Source organism: Meles meles, chromosome 7 (assembly GCF_922984935.1).
Source record: "Meles meles chromosome 7, mMelMel3.1 paternal haplotype, whole genome shotgun sequence".
Lineage (NCBI taxonomy): Eukaryota > Metazoa > Chordata > Mammalia > Carnivora > Mustelidae > Meles > Meles meles.
This window is the reverse complement of record NC_060072.1, coordinates 90,184,695-90,208,572: the sequence shown is the minus strand read 5'-3', so window position 1 is coordinate 90,208,572 and position 23,878 is coordinate 90,184,695. Positions and strand designations below refer to the sequence as shown.

General features: G+C 41.0%; 1 protein-coding gene across 4 annotated transcripts in view; it reads right to left on the bottom strand.

Annotated features, from left to right (window-relative positions):
- Nucleotides 1-21,780, bottom strand: part of EIF4B (eukaryotic translation initiation factor 4B) — a 31,333-nt gene extending 9,553 nt beyond the window's left edge. For 2 of the 4 annotated variants that reach the window (XM_046011510.1, XM_046011511.1), the window contains exons 1-8: nt 21,671-21,780; nt 13,655-13,792; nt 12,393-12,601; nt 8,823-8,939; nt 6,984-7,038; nt 6,353-6,487; nt 1,674-1,811; nt 1,397-1,570 (exon numbers count right to left, since the gene is read on the bottom strand). In XM_046011510.1, the coding sequence (XP_045867466.1) occupies nt 1,397-1,570; nt 1,674-1,811; nt 6,353-6,487; nt 6,984-7,038; nt 8,823-8,939; nt 12,393-12,601; nt 13,655-13,792; nt 21,671-21,683 (979 nt within the window). In that variant the 5' untranslated portion in view covers nt 21,684-21,780. The remainder of the gene's footprint in view (nt 1-1,396; nt 1,571-1,673; nt 1,812-6,352; nt 6,488-6,983; nt 7,039-8,822; nt 8,940-12,392; nt 12,602-13,654; nt 13,793-21,670) is intronic. The other 2 variants (XM_046011512.1, XM_046011513.1) reach the window with 1 other exon arrangement.
- Between the last annotated feature and the right edge of the window lie 2,098 nt (nt 21,781-23,878).

Here is a 23,878-nt window from a genome sequence, read left to right as displayed (position 1 = left end):
TGTCTGCCTTCAACTTGGGTCATGATCCCGGGGTCCTGGGAAGGAGCCCCAAAAAGGGCTCCCTGCTCAGTGGGGAGCCTGTTTCTCCTTCTTCCTCTGTCCTCCCCCTGCTTGTGCTCCCTCTCCCTCTCAAATAAATAAATAAAATCTAAAAAAAAAAAAAAAAAAAAAAAAAAAAAGACTGTGATACCTGTGAGAGCACTCAGCTCACTGCTGGTGCAAAGTAAATGCTCAGTGTTAGTATTTCTAGGATGCAGCATGGGAAGAGAGGAAACTGCTAATGGCAATGACAGCAATGCTTTAAAAATAAATTGAAAGTTTTGTTAAAAAAAAAAAATTTGCTATGCAGCCATCAAAAGAAATGAAATCTTGCCATTTGCGACGACGTGCATGGAACTAGAGGATATCATGCTTAGTGAAATAAGTCAATCGGAGAAAGACAACTATCACATGATCTTCCTGATATGAGGAAGTGGAGATGCAACATGGGGGGTTAGGGGGGCAGAAGAATAAATGGAACAAGATGGGATTGGGAGGGAGACAAACCGTAAGTGACTCTTAATCTCACAAAACAAACTGAGGGTTGCTGAGGGTCGGGGGGTTGGGTTATGGACACTGGGGAGGGTATGTGCTATGGTGAGTGCTATAAAGTGTGTAAACCAGGCGATTCACAGACCTGTACCCCGGGGATAAAAATACATTGTATGTTTACAAAAAAAATAAAAAACAAACAAAAAACCAACAAAACAAACAAAAACAAAACAAAACAAAAACTTGGCACACAGGGCTAACATTGGGATGTTAAGGCTAGGCAAGCTGCTAAAAATAATTGAAGAGAAAAACTGGGTCAGACATCTTAATTTTTGGATGATACTAATGAAGTCAGACACAAGTACGGCCCTATTTATTGATACTTTTTGAGATCTGTAACACAATAGTTTTCTATAAATGTTATAACACGAGGGACTTAATTTTAGAAGAGGTATGCTGACACCTCACCGTTAATTAACAATGACTGTGGAGTAATGGCACCGAAATCACCAACATTCAGTTTTTAATCCTGCTGTGCCAATCACTGCCTAGGAGACCATGTGGCAAATGTTCTCCTCTTCTCGTCTGTATACTCCATCAATTTTAACTAAAAAATATATCTATGCTAAGGCAACTTAGAAGAACTCGACTTTGCTCTATTTCCATTATGTCACCTTTGACCCATGGTCTTTCTGCTATGCTCTGCCACACCTTTTTTAACATATAAATTCCATCCTGTTTCTAAAACCCACTTAAGGTGTTTAAGACATAACTGGTAATTTTTTTTTCTTTTTTTATAACTGGTAATTTTCTAATCGGTTTCTCCAGTGGTCTGCTCTATTAGTAAGCAAAAGAAAATGATTACCTCTATCATCACGCCTATAGTCATCCCGAGAGTAATCATCTCTGGAGCTCCATGACCGATCGTCTCGTCTGTCGTATCTGTCTTCATAGCGGTCCCCGCCTCCTCTGTAGTCATCATCCCTACGGTACCCACTACCAAATGCTCTTCTGCCACTGCCTATCCTGGAATCGTAGCCTGTAAATATATCCCAAATTAAGATCATCACACTGGAGGGAACAAAGGCAAGAAAGGGGTTCTTGAAAGACAGCAATTTCACTTGGTTGTGTTTTGTAATGACCTCTGTCATAGTCTCTGCTGCCTCGGTCATCATAGCGATCCCGGCCCCCGTATCGATCCATATCTCGGCGTGGGCCATCACGATACCCGTCCCGATACCCATCGCGGTATCGGTCTGAATCATAACGATCTCGATACTCTAGAGAGCAAAAAGACAAGGTAATGTCAGTCCCTTTTCTTTGACACCATTAATAGGAAGAAACTTGATAGCCCATGAAGTCAATTTGATTTCATGAGTTCAGTCACTACTATGCTTATTTTCATGAAAGTAAATCACTTTATGGGATGCCTGGGTGGCTCAGTTGATTAAGTGTCTGCTTTTGGCTCAGGTCATGATCCCAGGGTCCAGGGTCCTGGGATCCAGTCCTGCACCAGGCTCCTGGCTCAGTGGGGAGTCCGCTTCCCCGCCACAGCCTGCCGCTCCCCCTCTGCACACATAAATATGTAAAATGTTAAAAAAAAAAAAATTTACTTTAAATCCAAAGTGGAAAAATGTGAACTAAGTTTTTTTGGTATTTGATTTTAAAAATTTTCTCTGGTTATTCAATAAACATTGCCAAGCTAATAATTTAGGAATTAAGAAAGAGAAAAATCTCTATATATCTCATGATGAATTTCCAGCATTAAAGACTTAAATACACTAGAAGGTAAGTGGAATCTGTCTTTTCTGATTGGTTCTAAAGAACCAAAGACCACTTAAAAAGTTAGCATAAGAAAACACACAAACCCCAAAGCTGAGAGGCAAACAAAATGGGACAAATATGTACGACACAGGACAGTGGATTAATTGGCTATCACCTACGGAACAGAAACTGTAATTAACAGGCTGTTTCCCATCACCAAAATGGCGAAGACTAAAAATAAGAGGTACCTCTGATGTTGGGAAAGTTTAGGGGACTAAGTTGATTCCTTTGCTGCTGCGCAGTCTAAAACAGCACAACCACTCTGAAAGTTGTTTCAGAAATAATACACTAACAGCTTTAAAATCACGCATACTCTCTGGGCCAACAATTCAATTTCTAGGAATTTATGCTGAGAAAACAACTGGGAATATTATAAAGACACATGTATAAGGAGGCTCACTGCAATGTTTTTTTAAAAAAGATTATATTTATTTATTTATTTGAGAGAGAGAGCAAGCGTGCATACACATGAGTGGAGGATAAACGGAGAGTGAGAAGCAGACTTCCCAGTGAGCAGGGAGCCCGATGTGGGTTTTGATCTGGGACCCTGAGATCATGGCCTAAGCCGAAGGCAGACGCTTTAATAGACTGGGCCACCCAGGTGCCCCTGCAATGTTGTTTGTGATACTGAAAGTGTTGAGTGCACAACCTATGGATTAAATAAATCAGGGGGCATCCATACAAAGCAACCATTAAAAATGGAACAAGAAAAGTACTGACTATATGTGTTCATGACACTTGAAAACTGTATTTTACACACATACATGAATGACAGTATCACAGGTGTCCAAAAACCAGAAATTAGTTTAAGACTATTGTAGAGCTCAGGTGGTAAACTACACGATGTAAGGCATTTATAAAAGGTGGGGGCTAATTAGCTTTGGCTAACTTGCTAGATCTTCCAATTTTCTGAGAAAAGCTGGAGTCCCTATTTTTACATGAAAAAATCCTCAATTCCCAAACATGAATCAATTAAAACAAACAAAAAAACCTTAACAATATTTTGAGTTTAATAATTTATGCATACAGACCAAACAAGGATTTTACTTTTCTACTTCCTTTAAAACAATGATTTAATTTTGGAAATGATTAGCATTCTGTCTACATTCCCTGTTAGCTTAAATTTTAAGTTAAAGGACATGCTAATGTTGGCAAAACAATTATACAAAGGAGAGAATCTAAAACAGAATTCAAAAACCAAAAATCAGCCTTGTGTTTATTTTGAAATACGTATCTGATTTCTAGAGGCAGATGAACTACACACTTACGATAGTAATAAAATGATAATAAGCTTGTTCTCACTGAAACAGTTGGCCAGGAAACATCCAAATGTTTGCTGAGATTTTTACAGTAACATTTAGTTAACTACCCCCACCCCCCAAGTCTTTTATGGGCCTAATGCCTAGAGCAGGAGTCTCTAAAAACTTGGCAGAGCTGATGTAAGGGCCATCACCCAGTCTTACAAACTTGGCAGCTTTGTAATTCACATTCACTCTTTGTTATCCATCCTGCTTGCTCAAAGTTCAAGGTTTCTTTTTTTTGTTGTTTTTAATTTTATTTATTTATTTGACAGAGAGACAGTGAGAGAACAAGCAGGGAGAGCAACAGAGAGAGGAGAGGGAGAAGCAAGCTCTCCACTGAGCAGGAAGCCCCACATGGGGGTTGATCCCAGAACTCTGGGATCATGACCTGAGTGGAAGGCAGACTCCCAATGGAACTGAGCCACCCTGACTCCCCACCCAAGCTCAAGGTTGAGAAAATAGTCCTGTTCTTTAATTCAAAATAGGACCCTTGGTCTGACTGCTTTCTCTTTCAAGAGTCATTTCTTCCTGTTAACAGAACCTCTTGCATAAATGTTGACATGAAAGGTAGTTCTCCCCAAGATTCTGCCTGGTCACAAAATCTTAATTGAAAAGTCAGATATAAACTTGATTCCTTCTTCCTTCTCTGACATCTTCTTAGGTTAGGGAGGACTCTTCAAAAACAATTCTATCTCTTGTTGCTTCCTCAATTTTATCTGGTACACACCTCACAAGGTGTCTCGCAAAATTAAAATACTTATGAACTGAGGTTGTTCTTTTTCTTTTTACTTATAAAAATATTTCTAACACACAAGGAAGAACAGAATCAACTGTAACAGACTTCTGTACTTGTACTTATTAGGTTTGGGAGATGCCAACAGCTTGCTGTGTTTACTTCAGTTTTTAAATGTAAAAGTAGCAGGTTACAAATATAGCTAAAGGGCTCCCTTTACCCTCACCCAAGCTCATGGTAGTGGTTAGTTACATTACTGTGCATACGTTTTTATAATTTACATATTAAAAATGTATGACAGTTTTCAAATTTTTACACAATTTTGCCATTTCCCCTCAACATTATAGGTTTTGAATTTCATCCAGATCATTATCGTGTATATTATGTTTTATTATACGGAAAAATTTCTGTCATTTCCTTACTGCATTAGTGTTCTTTCTTCACATATTTCAATAAAGTTGCTGATTTTCCCCATGAAAGTTTTGTCTATCTTTTGTTGGATTTAGGTGGTGTATGTAAAAGTTGTTGATTCACCCCAACTCTTATCTAAGGACATTCTCTATTTCCCTTCTCCTTTCTCTAAATTATAGTTGATTTATTTGAGCACCGTTTCTTTCCCCCAGTATAAAGAACGTCCAATGAGGATACAATTTTTGTCTGTTTTGTTCACTGCTATATCCTGAGCTTAGAACACTATCTGGCACATGGTAGACATTCATTATTATTATTCTTTTTAAAGATTTAATTAACTTATTTATTTGACAGAGACAACACAGGAGAGCACAAGCAGGGGGAGCAGAGAGGGAGAAGCAGGCTCCCTGCTGAGCAAGGAGCCTGACTTGAGGCTTGATCCCAGGACCCTGGGATCATGACCCAAGCCAAAGGCAGACGCTTAATGACTGAGCCACCCAGGCGCCTGATATTTATTATTTTTGAAGGGAATGAATTTTCCATTATTTTAAAAGGTATATTAAAAAATTCCATTTTAACTGTTGGCTGCTAGTAATGCAACCAATCTTTTTGTATAATGCTCTTAATCCAGCAATCTTTTTAAAGATTTTATATTTATTTGACAGAGAGACACAGTGAGAGAGGGAACACAAGTGGTGGGGTGGGAGAGGGAGAAGCAGGCTTCCTGCCGAGCAGGGACCCCAATGCGGGGCTTGATCCCAGGACCCTGGGATCATGACCTGAGAGAAAGGCAGATGTTTAACGACTGAGCCACCCAGGCCCCCCACTGACGCAGCAATCTTTTTTTTTTTTAAAAAAAGGTTTTATTTATTTGACACAGAGAGAGAGAGAGAGAGAGAGAGATCACAAGTAGCCAGAGAGGCAGGCAGAGAAAGAGGGGGAAGAAGGCTCCCTGCTGAGCAGAGAGCCCAATATGGGGGCTCGATCCCAGGACTCTGAGATCATGACCTGAGCAGAAGGCAGAGGCTTAACCACTGAGCCACCCAGACGCCCCTTAACCCTGCAATCTTGCTAAACTTTTGTTCCTTTCTTTATAAGGTCAGTTGGATTTCTTTGTAAACAACTGTTCCCATTATTACTTATTATTTTTTTTTTGGAGGGGCACAGAGGTAGAGAGACAATCTTAAGCAGGCTCTATGCCCGGCATGGACCCTGGCAAGATGCTGGATCTCATGACCCTGAGATCATGACCTGAGCTGAAACCAAGAGTTGAAGGTTAACTGACTGAGCCACGAAGGTGCCCCTAAACAACTGTTTCTCAAAACAGAGATAAATCTTGATTTACTCTTATCTGGCAAGGTTTTTTGTTTTTTTTAAATTATAAATTTATCAAATTCTTTTGCCTGTATTAACTCCTTTGGGTATTATAAAATTTTTGGGGGGTATACTGCTCCCTCCCTTTATAGTTATGTGGTCATTTACATTCATATACTTATCCTATTACAAAGTCCCCAGAACACAGAAGAAACTCACTTGATAAAAATGAACTTACTGTCTCCAAAGCTATCATCACCTCTCCTTGGCGGGTAGTCATCGAAGCTGTCTGTGGTAGGACGTGCCCTCCAGTCTGTATCTGTTTTGTCAGAATCCCGATTTCTATCTCGGCCAAAAGAACGATCATCCCTGTCTATAGATATAAATTTAAAAACCACAAGTTAGCGCACAAAAACTTCTGCCTATTATTTCTCACACACCCTGACCCCACCCCCGACAGACTGGATAAATGAATCAGGCCCTTCTTGTTCTGCTCGGTACACCTCATCTATTTATTACGTATTCATGTTCACCCAGATCAATCAGGGTTTCCCCTTTTCAACACTATTAGTATTCTGGGCAGATCATTCTTCGCTGTAGGGAGCTGTCCTATGCATGTCCTATGATCAACCGCAGGATTCTACCCAGTAGGGGTCAGCCATACTCCCTAGTTCTGATAACTCTAGATGTCTCCATGCACTGATAAACACCCCCTGTGGGGCAAAATCATCCTTAGTTGAGAATTAGTGCTCTCATTTCAGGCAGGCCTACTGCTCTTCAATTCTATGAAAATTTTCTGGGAAAGGGTGCCTCTGCTTTGTCATCTCAGGACCAAAACAAAACAGGAAGATTTCTATCAGCTTTCTTACCTTTATCCTGTGCTTGATCAGCAACGTCCACTCGAATTCTCCTGTTACCTAGAGACTGAGAGCATAGGACCACATTAACCAACCTTTTGCCCCATTATGCACAAATCCCATGAGTGACCTTGAACGTCTGGGCATAGCAGAAGCACTGGGGGAAGGAAGATAAAGGAAAAACACTGTAATCTAGCCAACACTCCAATTTGTTGGCTAAAGAATCCTTTATAAAGACTTGAAAACTGAAATAACCCCTTAGAATTAACAAATTTAAATTGGGCTTATATCAACATCAATTATCTTACTGTTTTTATAAAGCTGTATTTCACAAAATATGCCTTTTAACTATAAAGGCAATTTATCAAGTGTAATAAACTGAAAATAATTCCCGGGCAACTAGCTAATAAAAGGCATATTTGGGTCCAGAATAATGATTCATTCAGACATTTGCGGAGCTCCTACTACGCACAGCAAAGGTGCAACAAGCATGGTCTCTATTATCTCAAGTTCTTCCACTCAATATTACCTTTGGATAAATCAGTTCCTCCAGGACACCCTCTGACTTCCCCTTCCCACATCATTATTTATACACTTTGAACCCAATTAATTCTACTGCTGATTTTTCCTCATTTCACAGTAGAATCTACAGCTGAAGAAGGGTAACAGCCAATTTTAGTTGAAAACACCCGGAATTATATTAAATGCCACTATGATGCAATCTCTAGAAAGAAAGTAACTCCTAAGTCTGGACCATGACAGCATTTACATGATAGGCAATTCAGCAAACTTCAAATAATAAAACTGTATGGTATTCTTCCCTTATCCAGACTGATCAACTTTAAGCTTTTCACGTATTTCATTTTTGTAATTTACTTCAGATTATCATGGTTGTACTCAATGATGAGAAAGGAGGAATACTGATTTCAATCTCGTCAAATGGCAGATTTGGACCATAGAGTTTTGGCACAAATGGCCCTGGAAATTGCCTTCTCAAGAAACAGTTAAGGGGTTTCTGGAATTAAAAGAGAAAAAAAAAGCCCCTTTCCTTCCCAGATACAATTAGTTTGATTTTTAGTCACTAGAGGTTAAAAAACAAAACACAAAAGCAGGTCTTATACTAGAAATTTCCACAACAGGTAATTAAATCTTTAAAATATCCTGCTTGGGCTAGCTTAAGGATCACTGCATGGCACAAATTACTCAAGTAACTTTAATTAGTCAGATTTAATCCCTGTATCCCCCTCATGTATTAATAGCTCAATATCCTCTCCCTACTAATCTCTTGAGTGTCTGGACAGAAAAACATCTATGGGCAATGTTAAAAAGCAGAAGCACTAAATGTTGATTGTCATTTTCCTGCAGGAAATTCCTAGGAAAATGTATTACAAATTACATTCAACCGAGAAATGTTTCCAAACTCTCTTAAAATTATCAAAAACACTGTTAACTTCCCTGAAAACCAGATAATGCCTTTAACACTAAACTGAGTAATATCATTTTTCTATTTGCTTTGATCTGGTCAGATTATTTTAAAAAGCAAAGCCATGAGAGTTGAGACAAAGCTGTGAATGAATGAATGAGAGCTTCTATTAAAGACTTGGTTGTGGTGGGTTTCTTGCATTATTTTCCACTGGAGTATCTCTTCGAGTTATTGGAGCCTACTGAATTTGCTAAAGCAAAATGAGACCTGCTAGATTTTTCAATGTCAGGTGTTACACTGTGCTTTTCTTTGTAGATATTACGACAATCTTTGAAATAGCTAGTGACCCAACCAAAAATATATTGATAAATGTTAAGACTGGTTAGCTCCCACCCCTCGAATTCCCCACCTTCTTTTCTTCTCTTTACCTCTTCGTTGAGGCTCAGGGCACTGAGCAAAGAATCCAGGTCCTCAAACTCAGCATAACCAAAACCTTTCAACCTCTCTGGATTGCTGGGTTCACGAGGTAAACGCACTGCACTGATCTGAAGGAGTAAAGAAACATATTTCCCAATTGAGTGTTCTTGTTCATTTGTCTCCCCCACCTCCAACCACTGCATATGCAGTGAATTTCTCTGAAGAACACACAAGAACTGGGACGTCTGGGTGGCTGAGTCCATTAAGTGCTTGACTCTTAATCTCAGGATTGTGAGTTCAAGTCCCACAACACGCTCCACACTGGGCCTACAGCCTACTTAAAACAAAAAAACCAACCACAAGAACTTGGTTGTCTCCAGAAGGAAAACTGGTGCAAAGGGACAGAAGACAGACTTCACTGTAAGCCACTGAACCTTTCCCATTTGAATAATATGAATTTAACCCTTAAAAAACCCAAAAAACAAAAAAAATGAACATGAGTTCAGGGTAGTCCTTGCATCCCTGACTTTTGCCTCATTCTACAAGTCAAGTTTTTAGTTGTTTTTCAATAAAAATCAACTATCCATTCCACAGTTTATTTTAGTCATCTCTTTATGCCTATATTATAGTTGGTTTTATTTTATTAAAAGGATTTTATTTATTTGACGGAGAGAAAGAGAGAGATCACAAGAAGGCAGAGAGGCAGGCGGTGGGGTAGGGCGAGCAGGTTCCCTGCTGAGCAGAGCACCTGATGCAGGGCTCGATCCCAGGACCTTGATTTCATGACCTGAGCCGAAGGGAGAGGCTTAACCCACTGTGCCACCCAGGCGTCCCCTTATAGTTGGTTTTAATACATATTTCCAATTCTATTTCAGAAATTCAACTTCGTTTCTGCCAGGTTTCTAGGCAGTGTACTTCTTGGAGACCTTACCTGAGAAATGTTACTATCTTCATATATTAACAATAGCTTGGCTGAATCAAACACTGGACTGTAAACCCCTATCAGGCCTACCTCTTCTGTTGAGTTCTAAGACGGCAAACTGGTGAATTCTTAGTCTTAAAGCACAGAAAAAATTTACTCTAACCTGGTTTTGAGGTTACCCTGTGTTTTCTAATATAGAAAGAAGGACTCCTTCAAGTTTCATAAAAAGAACTTTCCCTGGCCCTAATTGGTATTTATTATTTACAACAGGTATGTACTCTTCATTTCCAATTTTAGGACCATTTCCAAATACTTCTAGCTATTTTCTGGCCAGCTTTTTGATGGCTTCCATATATTTTCTTACCCTTTTACTTCAATCCTTCGGTATTTTGCATGTATTCAAGTTATATTCTTCTGCAGCACTGATATGATACTCTTCTCTGTCTCCCAAGACACAGATTTTGTTATAGCCTCTTTTAAACTATAGTTTAAGCCACCTCTTTAATAGAGCAGGAAAAGGAAGAAAATAATGAAAGGAGAAGTAGATCCAGACCAATTCTAGAGCACAACAGTGAGAAGCCTGAATGGGCCAGAGGTTATTCAACACTATACAGAAAAGGCCAAGAAAATGAAATCAAGAACAAGAAAGTGAATCAAGGTCAGCCTTCTAGTTGTACTACAAATTCATACAGAGAAGAGATTTATAGGTGGCAGTCAAAAAATAATCACATTGTGGGGTGCCTGGCTCACTCAGTCAGTAGGGCATGGGACTTTTTTAAAGATTTTATTTATTTTAGAGAGAGCAAAGAGCGCAGCATTCAAGCCAGAGCATAGGCAGAGGGAGAGAATCTTCAAGCAGACTTCCTGCTGAGCACAGAGCCTGACCCAGGGCTCAATCCCATAACCCATGAGATCGTGGCCCGAGCTGGAACCAAGAGTCAGATGCTCAACTGACTGAACCAGCTAGGCATCCTGAGCATGTGACTCTTGATCTCAGGGTTGAGTCTGAGTCCCACGCTGGGAGCTGAGATACTTAAAAATAAAAACAAAGCAAAAACAAAAAACACACAACAGAACCACCACCAGAAAAGCCACCCACAAGTCGGTAGCCCAGTGCAGAGAACAGACTCTACGGAGTCAAAAACAAAGTAAGAGTGAAGGAGACAGCAGATCTTTAAAGGAAAAACTCTTTTTTAAAGTAGAGTAAACTCTACTCCCAATATGGGGCTCAAACTCACCACCCTGAGATCAAGAGTCACACGCTCTACTGATTGAGCCAGCCAGGCACTCCAAGGAAATGTACTTTTTAATGTGTTCCCACTGGCTAAAACTCTGGAGAAAACCCAAAAGGACTGGAAATTGTGACTCATTCTGATTTTTTAAGTCTTAAGTATTTTTCTTTAAGATTTTGTTTTTTAAATAATTCCTACCCCCAGTGTGGGGCTTGAACTTTACAACCCAAGATCAAAAGTCACATGCTCTACTGACTGAGCCAGCCAGGTGTCCTAAGTATTTTTATTTATTTTTTAAAAAGATTTTATTTATTTATTTGACAGAGAGTGAGCATAAGTAGGGGAGCAGCAGGCAGGGGAGAGGGAGAAGCAGACTCACTGCCGAGTTGGGAGCCCAATGTAGGGCTCAATCCCAGGGCCCTGGGATCATGACCCAAGCTGAAGACAGATGCTTTTATTTTTATTTTTTAAAGATTTTATTTATTTCCCTGACAGAGAGAGACAGAGCGGGAGAGGGAACACAAGCAGGGGGAGTGGGAGAGGGAGAAGCAGGCTTCCCACTGAGCAGGAAGGCTGAGGCAGGGCTTGATCCCAGGACCCTAGGATCATGACCTGAACCGAAGGCAGCTGCTTAATGACAGATCCACCCAGATGCCCCTGAAGACAGATGCTTAATGGACTGAGCCACCCACGCACCCCATGTCCTAAGTATTTTTTTAAATCAAAGTTTGGAAAAAGGACTTCTCCTGAGGACCTGTATACTCACTTTTCCATCTTTCTGGAATCTTCTAGATCAACATTCCAAACATCCTCCCTTAAGCTTTTTAAGCATGCCTATAAACACTGTGAATTCCACTATATGTGGCACCAAGCTCACAGAACCCTAATACATTTCAGCACACTCTTGTTAGTATAAATTACACATTTTCCAGTTAAAGGTATTCATATTCAAAATTAAAAAGTGATTTTGATATAAGCCTGAGCGTCATTAACAGAACTGAGTTCAGACAAACTTTCTGCCTTACAACCTAACTGGGTTATTATTACTTTTTGAGTAATCTATATGACCAATGTGGGGCTCAAATTCATGACCCTGAGATCAAGGGTTGCATGCTCTACTGACTGAGCCAGGCAGGTGCTCCTGGGTCTATCACTTATAAGGGCCCGTTTCTCCCTCTGCCTGCTGCTTCCCCTGCTTATGTGCTCTCTCTCTGACAAACAAACAGATAAAATCTAAAAAAGTTTGTGGGACAAGAACATTCTCAAAGGGCCTAAACACCCGTTTCTTCCACATCTAGATTCAATCTCAGACTCTTTCCTAGCTTAGAAATTCAGAGATAGTCACAACCAGTATCTCTCTCTCCATATCTAGTTAATATCTAGTCACGCTCCATATCTAGTTAATTGCCTTAACCCTTTAAACTTACATTTAGTCCTCTAAAGAATTCCTTAATGGATTCTTCTGTCACATCATAGGGCAGGTTCCCTAGAAAAGCAGTATAGGGTGGCGATTTCGGAAGACGGCTCCGGTCGATATTGGGTTCCCGAGCAGCCCGTGGAGCAGTGGGCAGGATAGAACGGTCAATTGGAGGTGCCCTATACACGTCGTCATCATTACTGTGCCAAGTGGTTGAGACTAGGATAGGAAAGTGAACAGAAGAAATTAGAGCAAACTTCCCTTACCGTTGGTGTAGACTAAAGAGAACCCATGCTAACTGCCAAGGATTAAATAAGCTACATTAGGAAAGAACTGTAAAGTGCCCTTGGTTAAGTCCCTTTTTATCTGAGAAAAGTGCTTCTGAAATGTCAGCATCAGGTTAGCAATGCAAAAAGACTCAGCATTCACTGTCTCTTGGTTTTGAAGTATTTTGAGGCTTTTAAAGGGCCAGGCTTTTGTTAACAATATCATGGTAACTCTCATTCCTTATATAGCAAAGAAAAAGTATCAAGTATTTATGGAATGTTAGGATGAGCCAGGTATTTTATATTCATTATATTCCATCTTATCTTTTTCCTAACCCTTTGAGATTGTTCCCACTGTACAGAAACGGAAATGCAGATTTCAGGAATATTCAATAACTTGCCCAAGATCACAAAGATGGCAGAACAGTAGAGGATAATCGTAGTAGGGGCAGGACTCAAACCCTCGCAGTCCAAATGTATTTAAACACTGCTGACAACTCTCACATTCCTAACTTTTTAGGTGGACAGTGTTTTCTTCATGGTTTATCCTCCTCTTAAAAATGGAACAAAACAAACACAACTCAATTCTGTCCCATTCCTCAGACCATTTTTGTTTACCCATGACTTCCTAGAAAATAGCTACCAGAACAAATTACCCCTTGATTCTGAACATAAACAGCTTATAAATTACATTTATCGGGACGTCATAGAATTTTAGTAATCTAGTCTTCAACTTTTGAAATGAAAATGAGGGTTAAATTAATACCTTGAGAAAAGCCTGTTAATAAGAGCCAGAACTAGTACTAAGCTCTCCTGAATCACTTCAGTCCCTAATCATAAACTTACAGCCTAAACCTAAAAATTCTGTGGAATACACAAATATAAGACTCAGTGTTCTATAAAATGAGTAAGTTCCTTTCAGATTACAAGTGTGAACCATTGCTATGGAATGGGTTTGGCCTCGAAGAGAAGGAAAACTCCAAGCATGATGGGGGAAAAAAATTACCATCTCCTTCCAGGTCATCTGTTTCATCAGCCCAGCTGACTGGTTTGGGGACATAGGTGCTTCCTCCCCCAGTCCCTCCATCCTCAGCCAGAAAGTCTGTTAGGGAGATAGTTTTCCCCTTCTTATTCTTCTTTTTTGCTGTTTCGAAAAGGCAAAAGAAAGATTGTCATTCCTTGGTTATTAAAGTGCATTTAATAATAATTTAATAATAACACTGTTATTACAGTGCATTACTGTTAAAGAAAGCAACATAAAGGGTCACCAAAGGATGTGACGGCGTTATTATGCAGATATAAATAAGGACAAAGCACAACAAGAAAACCCAACGAAAACTGACAAAATAAATTGTATGTATGTATTGGGAAAGGGTCTAGAAAGATTTCAACATTAAGACTGGGCTGGGGGTCAACTTCTAATTTCTACTATATTCACTCATATATCATGGGAAATTTTTTATTTTGTAACTACGTGTGTTTAAGACAGGTGACTATATCCATTACTCCTGGTATACAGGAAATAATGGTATACAGGAAATACAAAACTCCCACCCCTAATAACATTCTTTTTGGCATTTATGAGGATTGTAAAATGACCACATGAGGCAGGAATCATTACTATCAATTTATAGAAAAGAAAACTAAGTCTCAGAAAAGTTAAATGACCAGCCTACAGTTACAGAGATATTAGATAGCAGAGCTAGAATTAAACCCAGGGTTTTGGATACCAAATCTAGGGCTCTTCCCACAGGAGCCCCCCAGCCTCTAAGCTTGTTATTAGTTCTATGGGAGAAGGGGGGTATCATAACCATAGTAAACTGTGTTATTGTCATTTGAAAGTGTTCACACAATAAGACTCTACACAGAGCTGGTTCTTCCTGTTCTCTATGGAAAAAAATTCTCTCGTTCCCTACCCTAACCCCACACATGAAAAGGAGATAGGGTATGGAAGGGAAAACATAAAAGACCCTAAGAACCAACACATACGAGGGTTTTCTATGGTTAAGTGGCCAACTCCTGATTTTTGCTCAGGTCATCATCTCCAGGTGGTGGAACTGAGCTCCTCATCTTTGGGCTCTGCACTCGGCAGGTATTCTCTCTTTCCCTCTGTCCTCCCCACTTTAAACAAACAACAAAACACCCAACTTTCTGGAAATAAAGATGACCTGCCTGCTATGAATGTTACAAACACACTAAGAACCTGGAGCATATGGTCTCAATGAGCTGACCAGATGAACTTGGCTGCAATAATACGGAGAAAAGATGGTACTGAATGTAGTTTTCATGATTCTTTGAAGTGACTTATTACCAGTCCTGCTCTGAAATTCTGATTAACCAGGTTATACTTTGGATCTATTCTATGCTTTGAAAGAAAGCAGTAATGCAGAGGTTGGGTCCTACAGCACTGATACTGCCCCTACCTTATATGCAAAAGCCTAGGAGAAATTTAACAAGTGAACACAAACAAGACACAGAGCCTGCCTCTGAGGTTGAATGCTCACAGTGTACAGGGTTATTTTCACCTCTTCCACATCCTCTAATTCAACGTGATAGGGACTAATATGATGCTAGTTAGAGATCCTTACCCTCATGGGGCTTAACCTAGTATCCAAAGCTAATACCAATTATTGATCTGTCTAGTTACTGGGGAAATAAAAACAGAACTGATGGCTAGTCCATACAACGAGGTCAAGTTCAACATAAAAATAATAATTTGATTAAGGCATCCCTGTCCCCTTCGTCCTACGTAAGTATCTATTACCAAAAAGAGCTGAATCTGGAATTAACCTGTCTTTGGTCTGATTTTGGCTTATACCAACTTTCTAGATCAGGGTTTCTCAAATTGTATCCCTTAATTTTTTTTTTAAACCCCAGACTCTTGACCAACATATTTTCCTCTCCTTTAATGTTATTAGAAATTTCAAAATAATATACTAAACATCATAACTTAAAAAAAAAAAAAGAGGCACTAAAGCACTGTTCGTTCAGGATGTCTTTTTAAAACACATATCTTCATTTCCCTTCTGATTCTGTTGCTATCTCCTCCAAAAACTTCTGAGAAATCACTGGATGATGGATGATCTTCATTTAAAGATAAAATTCTTTCACAAGATCTGTAACTTACGTTTTTAAAAATCTAGCAGCAGCAATAACTTAGTACAAATAGAAACAGATTTAAAGGAACTAACTAGCCCTTAGAAAGTAAAATCAGTAAACTAAAGTGGATGCCAGTGTTTGTTCCACTCTATTTTACTCGAATAACTGAGAAATGATGTTATCTAAATCCTCCATGCCCTTTGCTACTCTAGAATCTAGGCCCATTACATGTTTAGGATTTCAACACTCTTCTCTGGATTAAGAAAGCATTGTTTAATGTTCCGGTTTATCAATTCCTTGCCACATGATCTAACTGGTCCAACTCTTAATTTCCTTTAAATCTGATGTGAATCGGTTAAAAAGTTTAACCAACCAAAGTTTAACCAACCACTTCGTGTAACAAACAGTAAATGTCTCAATTATTTAAGGTCAAAACCACATGGACTAAGGGAAAATGCACACATATCCCCGGAATTTTAAATCCTCTGATTTAGTTACTACTGCGACTTACTGAACAAGTACCAGGTATTTGCGAAGCTTTTTATATACTCGTATAGGTTAAATAAGAACTTAAAAGATAGCATTTTCAAAAACTTTTAAGTCTACAAGTCCTTAAACGAGAACAAAACACTTGTGTCCTTAATAAACTGGTTTTTTTTACAACTAATACCAGCTTAACTCTTTATTTATAGTTTCTCAACTTCTGCACCACTGACATTTTAGGCTGGGTCATTCTTTGTTGTGCAGGGGCTGTCCTGTGCACTGTAGGAGGTTTAACAGCATTTCCAGCCAGTACCAAAACCCCACCCTGCTGTGACAACCAAAAATGCCTTCAGACACTGTAAATGACTCCTCTGTGGGTGAGACAAAATTGTCTCCTGGTTGAGAACCACTGGTTTAAGTGGTGGTTTCACATCAATACATAAAAGGACAAATAAAAAGGGATGTTAGCCTTTATATATATAATACATATATATATATATATAAAGCACACTACTGGAAGTGGCTGCAATAAACTGAGTCTTCAGGATTTATCAGGCTGCAGTATATAAAAAAAATAGAGAATTCATTTAGTTTTCTTAGAACGTTTTCCTGTTACCAGTGTACTGTATTAGCAATAAAAGCACCAACTGTCAGATACTGAAGTGACAAAATCTATGGACTGGCTACTAGATCTTAATTTCAAAAGAACGTTTTAAAAAAAGATTTTATTTATTTATTTGACAGAGACACAGCGAGAGAGGGAACACAAGCAGGGGGAGTGAGAGAGGGAGTGGCAGGCTCTCTGCTGAGCAGGGAGTCCCATGCAGGGCTGGATCCCAGGACTCTGGGATCATGACCTGACCCAAAGGCAAACACTTAAGGACTGGACCACCCAGGCGCCCCAGGACACTTAAAAAAAAAAAAAAAAGGAAAAAAAAAAGATTTTATTTATTTGAGAGAGAGCACAAGAGGTGGAAGGGTCAGAGGGAGAAGCGGACTTCCTGCTGAGCAGGGAGCGTGAAGTGGGTGGGGCTCAATCCCAGAACTCTAGGATCACGACCTGAGCCAAAGGCAGACGCTTAACGGACTGAGCCATGCAGGTGCCCCTCAAAAGGACACCTTAAAGCACCATTAGCAATAAAGCTTATTTGTACAATGCATCCCTACTTCTGTATCTTTAGCTATTATTTCTTATTTAGGAAGGAGAATTCACAAAGCTCTTAACAATCAGAGGGAGCTGTGTCAAAACTTAAGTTTCTTCATTTTAGATCTTGCCAAATTAAGTCCCACTTATTTTAGAGGATTACCAATTCTTCTGAATGTTAGTATCTACAGGCTAAGAAGTTGAAAGTATCATAAAAACCTGTACATGATTGCAGCATTATTCATAATATGCAAAAACTGGAAACAACCCAAATTTCCATCAAATGATGAATGGATAAATAAAATGTAGATGTCCATACAATAGATTTTGCAATAAAAAGGAACTGAGCACCCATACATCCTGTAGCATGGATGAAGCATGAAAAAATGTTAAATGAAAGAAGCTAGTAACAAAAGTCCACATGCTGTATGATTTCATTTATATGAAATGTTCAGAATAGGTAAATACAAAGAAACAGGTGGGGGTGGCAGAAGAAATGACTTCTAATGGGGCAAGACATTTCTTTCTGAAAAGTGAATCCTGCCAAATCCTCCAGAATTAAAAATGAATTAATGATCAACAAGTATTTCCTTAAGGAAACAATATGGTCTGTATAAATACAATGAGCCCAACCAGAGTGCATAGAACTAGACTAATTATGCTGCCCCCCCCTTTTTAAAAGATTTTTAAAAATTTATTTGACAGAGAGACAGAGAGCGAGCACAAGTAGGCAGCGCAGGCAGAGGGAGAGGCAGAGGGAGAGGGAGAAGCAGGCTCTCTGCTTAGCGGAGAGCCCGATGTGGGGCTCAATCCCAGGACCCTGGGACCATGACCTTAGGCAAAGGCAGATGCTTAACTGACTGAGCCACCCGGGCACCCCTATATGATGCTCCTTAGAGCCAAGTCATGAGGTTTCATACAATGCAATACCATGGAGTCGACAGGTCTCACCGTTAGTGTACTACAGTTGAGCACAGTGGACAATAAAAACCAAGTCAGAATATGCTCCAACACCTCGACCCACCAGTTTAGTTCCATGACCCAACTTCTTCAAATTGACACAACTGGAAAAAAGGCCATATTGCCTTCCCCTTCCATACTCAATTTGTGCATTTACATAAAAAATATAAAACAAGCACCCAAGACACATCATGCTAACCACTACAAAAAGTACTTGGAGCTTCTCGGTAAGAGAAGAGCCACAAAAACTCAAAATTGACTCTGGTGTGGGTACTTGTAAGTGTGCTTACACATACTTAGAAATATGCACTTGGGGAGTACCTGGGTGGCTCAGTTGGTTAAGTGACTGCCTTCAGCTCAGATCATGATCCTGGAGTCAGTCCCAGGATGCAGGGAGTCTTCTTCTCCCTCTGACCCTCCCCCGGTCATGCTCTCTTTTTCAAGTAAATAAATAAATAAAAACTTTAAAATCAAAACAAAAAAACAGTATGTTCTACTTCTGGGTAGCAGGGGAAACTTTATGTGAAAAGCATATAATAAAACTCTTTTAAACTATAAGGACCAATATACACGATGGAGTATTATGCCTCCATCAGAAAGGATGAATACCCAACTTTTGTAGCAACATGGACGGGACTGGAAGAGATTATGCTGAGTGAAATAAGTCAAGCAGAGAGAGTCAAGTATCATATGGTTTCACTTATTTGTGGAGCATAACAAAGAACATGGAGGACATGGGGAGATGGAGAGAAGGGAGTTGAGGGAAATTGGAAGGGGAGATGAACCATGAGAGATTATGGACTCTGAAAAACAACCTGAGGGTTTTGAAGGGGTGGGGGGGGGAGGTTGGGGAACCAGGTGGTGGGTAATAGGGAGGGCACGTATTGCATGGAGCACTGGGTGTGGTGCAAAAACAATGAATACTGTTACGCTGAAAAGAAACAAACAAACAAACAAACAAAACCCCTATAAGGACCAGCACTGTATGAAAACAACTGTTGGATACTGTCCTCCCCCCATGAAAATAGCCAAACGTTATGCCACATATGACATTTTGAAGCGCTATGCAAATGACAAGCCTTCTGTGCATATCAGCACTGTTTTCCAATTTGAAAGCATTTGTCTAAAAAAATGTTAACCTGTATCAAAGACATCTGACTCCCTCTAAGTAAGCAGTTCAGTAGTCTGCTCGGGGACACTTTTAGTTCTTGAAAATCAGTAATGGGTCAACTGGATACTGGTATTGCTGCAAAGAATTTTTCAGTTTCATTTACAAGAGTATTGTTAAGTTCTATTATGTGTTTTCACTGAGAAAATACAAGATATATGAATATATGAAGAATTTTATAGTCTCATTAACACAGCCAAATCTGGGAATATTGGCCACTGAACAAGATCAATGAGATTGGAAAAGATTTAAACGGGAAAAGAAGTTTGATAAATCCCCAATTCCTCAAAGGCAGACTGTCAGATGTAACTTTGTACTCTAATACTATCAGTGTCCCTTACATATACTACAATGCTAAGATTTATGGAACCAAATTAAAGAAAAGAGATGAGGGGCTCAAAGGGGGTAGAGTAAATGTGGAAGAGCAGAAGGGGACATTAAGCAAATCCCTTTAACCAGTCCTGATTTCACTCAGTTCTGTAAAGTGAAGGGCACAGACCGCCGAAGTGTCTTCCACCCTTAAAAATCCCACAAATTATAGTGAAAAGGGAATGCAGGCTTTTCACTAAATTATGGCACTGAGCCGTCAAGACAGCAAATCCAGGCCTAATAAGTACCCTACACATGATAACATGGAAGCCAACTTTGTTATTTCCAAGTTGATAATGGAGGGCAGTCAGTAGTCTCAAAGATTTTGACCTTGCTCTGCTACCTGCAGCCATGTGACCTTGGACAAATTAATTTCATCTTTCTCATTTGGGAGATACCACCATCTGCCTACATTATCTCAGAGGATCAAATGAGACAACATACACACAAGAGCCTGGTCACCTGTCAAGCGCCACACCAATAAAAGGTATCATGTTCAAATGCACCTCAACTCCTTAAACATTTTTCAACATCCATAATTCTTACTCTCCTATGTAACAGAGGAAAGAAATTCTTGATGAGAAGAGAAGTGAGTGTCTACAGATAGCAAGGTTCAAGCACTGTTTTGTAGAATGCATGATTATGAGAGAGAAACTATCACCCCCTAAATTAAAATAAATGGATGCTGAAAATGTTCCAAAGCCCATTGCCAAGTCCTTGAGAAATGCAAGCTGACCTGTAGGACACGGATATCCTCGACTCCAAAGTCGTCTAAAAAACCCCCAACTCTATTCACTAGTATTATTTTAAAAGCATTCCCCAGTTGTGCAGTTATTAAAAAAAAAAGATAACTCTACTATCGGAGCTATCAAAATAACCCCAAATGGAAGCTGTCAAGGGTTCTGATCTTGTTCACCATTTCATCCAATCCCAACACCTAGAACCATGCCTACCCTAGTTTGCGCTCAGTAAACACGTACTGATTGAATTAAAAAAAAAAAAAAAAGGCCTAGAGGAAATCTAGGTCTCCATCCTTGCCTTCTCTCCTCCGACACGTGGGCGCAGCACACTGGGTTCCCCACCCCCACCTAACGCCAGCAGCTTCAACCTCCAAACCTAACACATTCACCCTTGGAAGAATATAGGGGCCGGGCCCCACTCTAAAACGGGAAGAGCAGAAAGTGGAAGGACACAGAGAAAGCAACACATGCGCGTAAAACCTTCCCATCTGTGCCCTCGCGCGTGCTTTTAAGGCGCGCCGGTCTCCGCTACCCTTGTCTCTCCTACCGCGCAGGCGCGTCGTCGCCTTCCCCCCGCCCCTCCACCGACTCGCGCTAGTGTTCTAACTGCCCCCCCTTTTTATTCCCCTGCCCCCACTCCCGTCCGCAACGGCCTCGCGCCTGGGAGACGTATTCTACTGTGCACCCGTCCGCGCGCCAACCGCCTCCTTCCTTCCTCCACGCGGGCACAGTGCTTCACGTCTATGAGAAGGCCTCACGCCTCCCACAGATCTTTCTGTGCCTCATCACTCCAACTCAAGCCAGAGTCCATCATTAGTCCCCGCTCCAACCTCGCGCTGACGAGGTGAAAAGGGTGTGAGGGGGAGGGGAAGGGCACCTTCCCCTCCCCCCAAACATCCCGAGGCGATAACCTAACATGGCCAAGCCGCCAGCCTGCCGCAGCACCAAAGTCCGAAGGAAAGCGGTGCCGCCCGCTCCCCGACTCCAGGGAATCAGTGGATCAGGCTCGGAGAGTGGCTGATGAGCCTGGTCCTTGGCCGCGCTCGGCCGCTCACTCACCTGAGGCCGCCATGTTGGGAGAGGGAGAGAGAACGCAAAGGACCCGGATGAGGCAATCACGTGATTATAGCGGGTGCATCGGGCTAGGAGCTGCGAAACTGGGAGGGGGCGGGGAGGTGAGGAGGGAGACAGGAGGCGGAGCGGCGCTGCTCTAGGTTCGTAAAGCAGCGCGAGGAGGTGGCGCGGCGTCGGACGGGAAGACTTGCGCGACATGTGGCGAAAGGGGTGGGGCCTGGGCTGTCGCGAAATCCCTCACGCTTTACGAAGGGCTACGCGCGGACGAGGGGGCGGATTTCACGATCGGCCAACTTCCTGCCAGTGCGGTAAGCGGAAGGGGCGGGGCCAGGCTTGCAGATTCCAGTACTCTGGGGCGGGATGGAGGTGGGCTGGAATTGGGAGTAGGCGTCCCGCATTTCACTTTATGAAAGGGAAGATTCTAAGTTTCTTTTCTTTTGGTTTTCCACGTGTAAAGACATATGTGGTTAATTTAATTGAGATTTTTTTTTTTTAAAAAGTCGATTTCTGTTGAAGCAAAACAAGTCCAATATCTTGCCTAAGGATGGTTTTTTTTTTTTAATATTTTATTTATTTATTTGACAGAGAGAAAAGTCACAAGTAGGCAGAGAGGCGGGCAGAGAGAGAGGGAAACAGGCTCCTCACTGAGCAGAGAGCCCGATGCGGGGCTCGATCCCAGGACCCCGAGATCATGACCTGAGCAGAAGGCAGAGGCTTAAACCACTGAGCCACCCAGGCGCCCCCTAAGGATGGTTTTAATTGTGCATGTTTAGAAGGAATAAGGAAGTAACAAATACCTAACACTTAATTTCCATGAACTTGTAGCTGAATTAGTCCTTCATTTCATCGACTACCTTCAGTCAAATCCCCGCGTTTAGGATTTAACAGCCAAGTGTTATTCATAGCTTCCCCTACCTTATGCTACATTTTATTACATATTATTTGTCATATACTGTATTTTATGTTTTTTTTTAAAGATTTTATTTATTTATTTGACAGAGATCACAAGTAGGCAGAGAGGCAGGCAGAGAGAGAGGAGGAAGCAGGCTCCCCACGGAGCAGAGAGCCCGATGTGGGGCTTGATCCCAGGACCCTGAGATCATGACCTGAGCCGAAGGCAGCGGCTTAATCCACTGAGCCACCCAGGCGCCCCTGTATTTTATGTTTTTTAACGAAAGTTTTCATTGAGCGCCTACCATGTGTCAGGCACTGTTATTGACATTTTAAAATACAACAGAAAACAAAACTCCAAAGAACGTTATAGTACAGTAAGGGAAAGACTATAAGCAGTGAATGAATATTAGAGATGACAAGCACTCTGCAAGTAATTAAGGCGCTTTGATTAAAAGATGATTGGGTGCAACTTTAGGCTACCTGGTCAGGGAAGGGCTCTGAAGAAGTGACATTTAGAAACATATAGAGCGGCGCCTGGGTGGCTCAGTCGGTTGGTTTAAGTGTCTATCTTCTGCTCAGATCATGATCTCAGGGTCCTGGGATGGAGCCCCAGGTCAGGCTCCCTGTTCAGCAGGGAGTCTGCTTCTCCCTCTCCCTCTGCCTGCCACTCACTCTGCTTGCGCGTGCTGCCCCCCTCTCTCCCTCCCTCCCACTCTATTTTTCTCTGTCAAATAAATAAAAATAAAATCTTTTAAAAAAGAACAGATCTGGATTACAAATTGCCAGTCCTGTGAACATCTTTAGGAAGAGCTTTAGAAAAAAGGCAGAAGATGCATACCTGGGTCATAAGCTCCAGGACAAGACCACCTTGACAAGTTGAGGATTTTTTTTTTTTAAGATTTTATTTATTTATTTGATAGAGAGATCACATGCAGGCAGAGAGAGAGGGGGAAGCAGGCTCCCTGCCAAGCAGAGAGCCCGATCTTGGGGCTTGATCCCAGGACCCTGATATCATGACCTGAGCCGAAGGCAGAGGCTTAACCCACTGAGCCACCCAGGTGCCCCAAGTTGAGGATTTTAAAGCTGGTAGCTGGGGTATGGTAAGGGAGGAGGAGGTGTGGTACAAGATGGAAGTTTGAGAGATAGTTAGGAGTTAGACTGTGTGAGGCTTTGTAAACCAGGTTTAGGAGTTTGGATTTTGTTTCAGGTGGGTTGGGAATGCGTGGAAGGATTTTATGCAATTTTATGCAATAGAAGTATGTAATTTTATGTCATGACTTGAAATAAAATTCTGAAAAG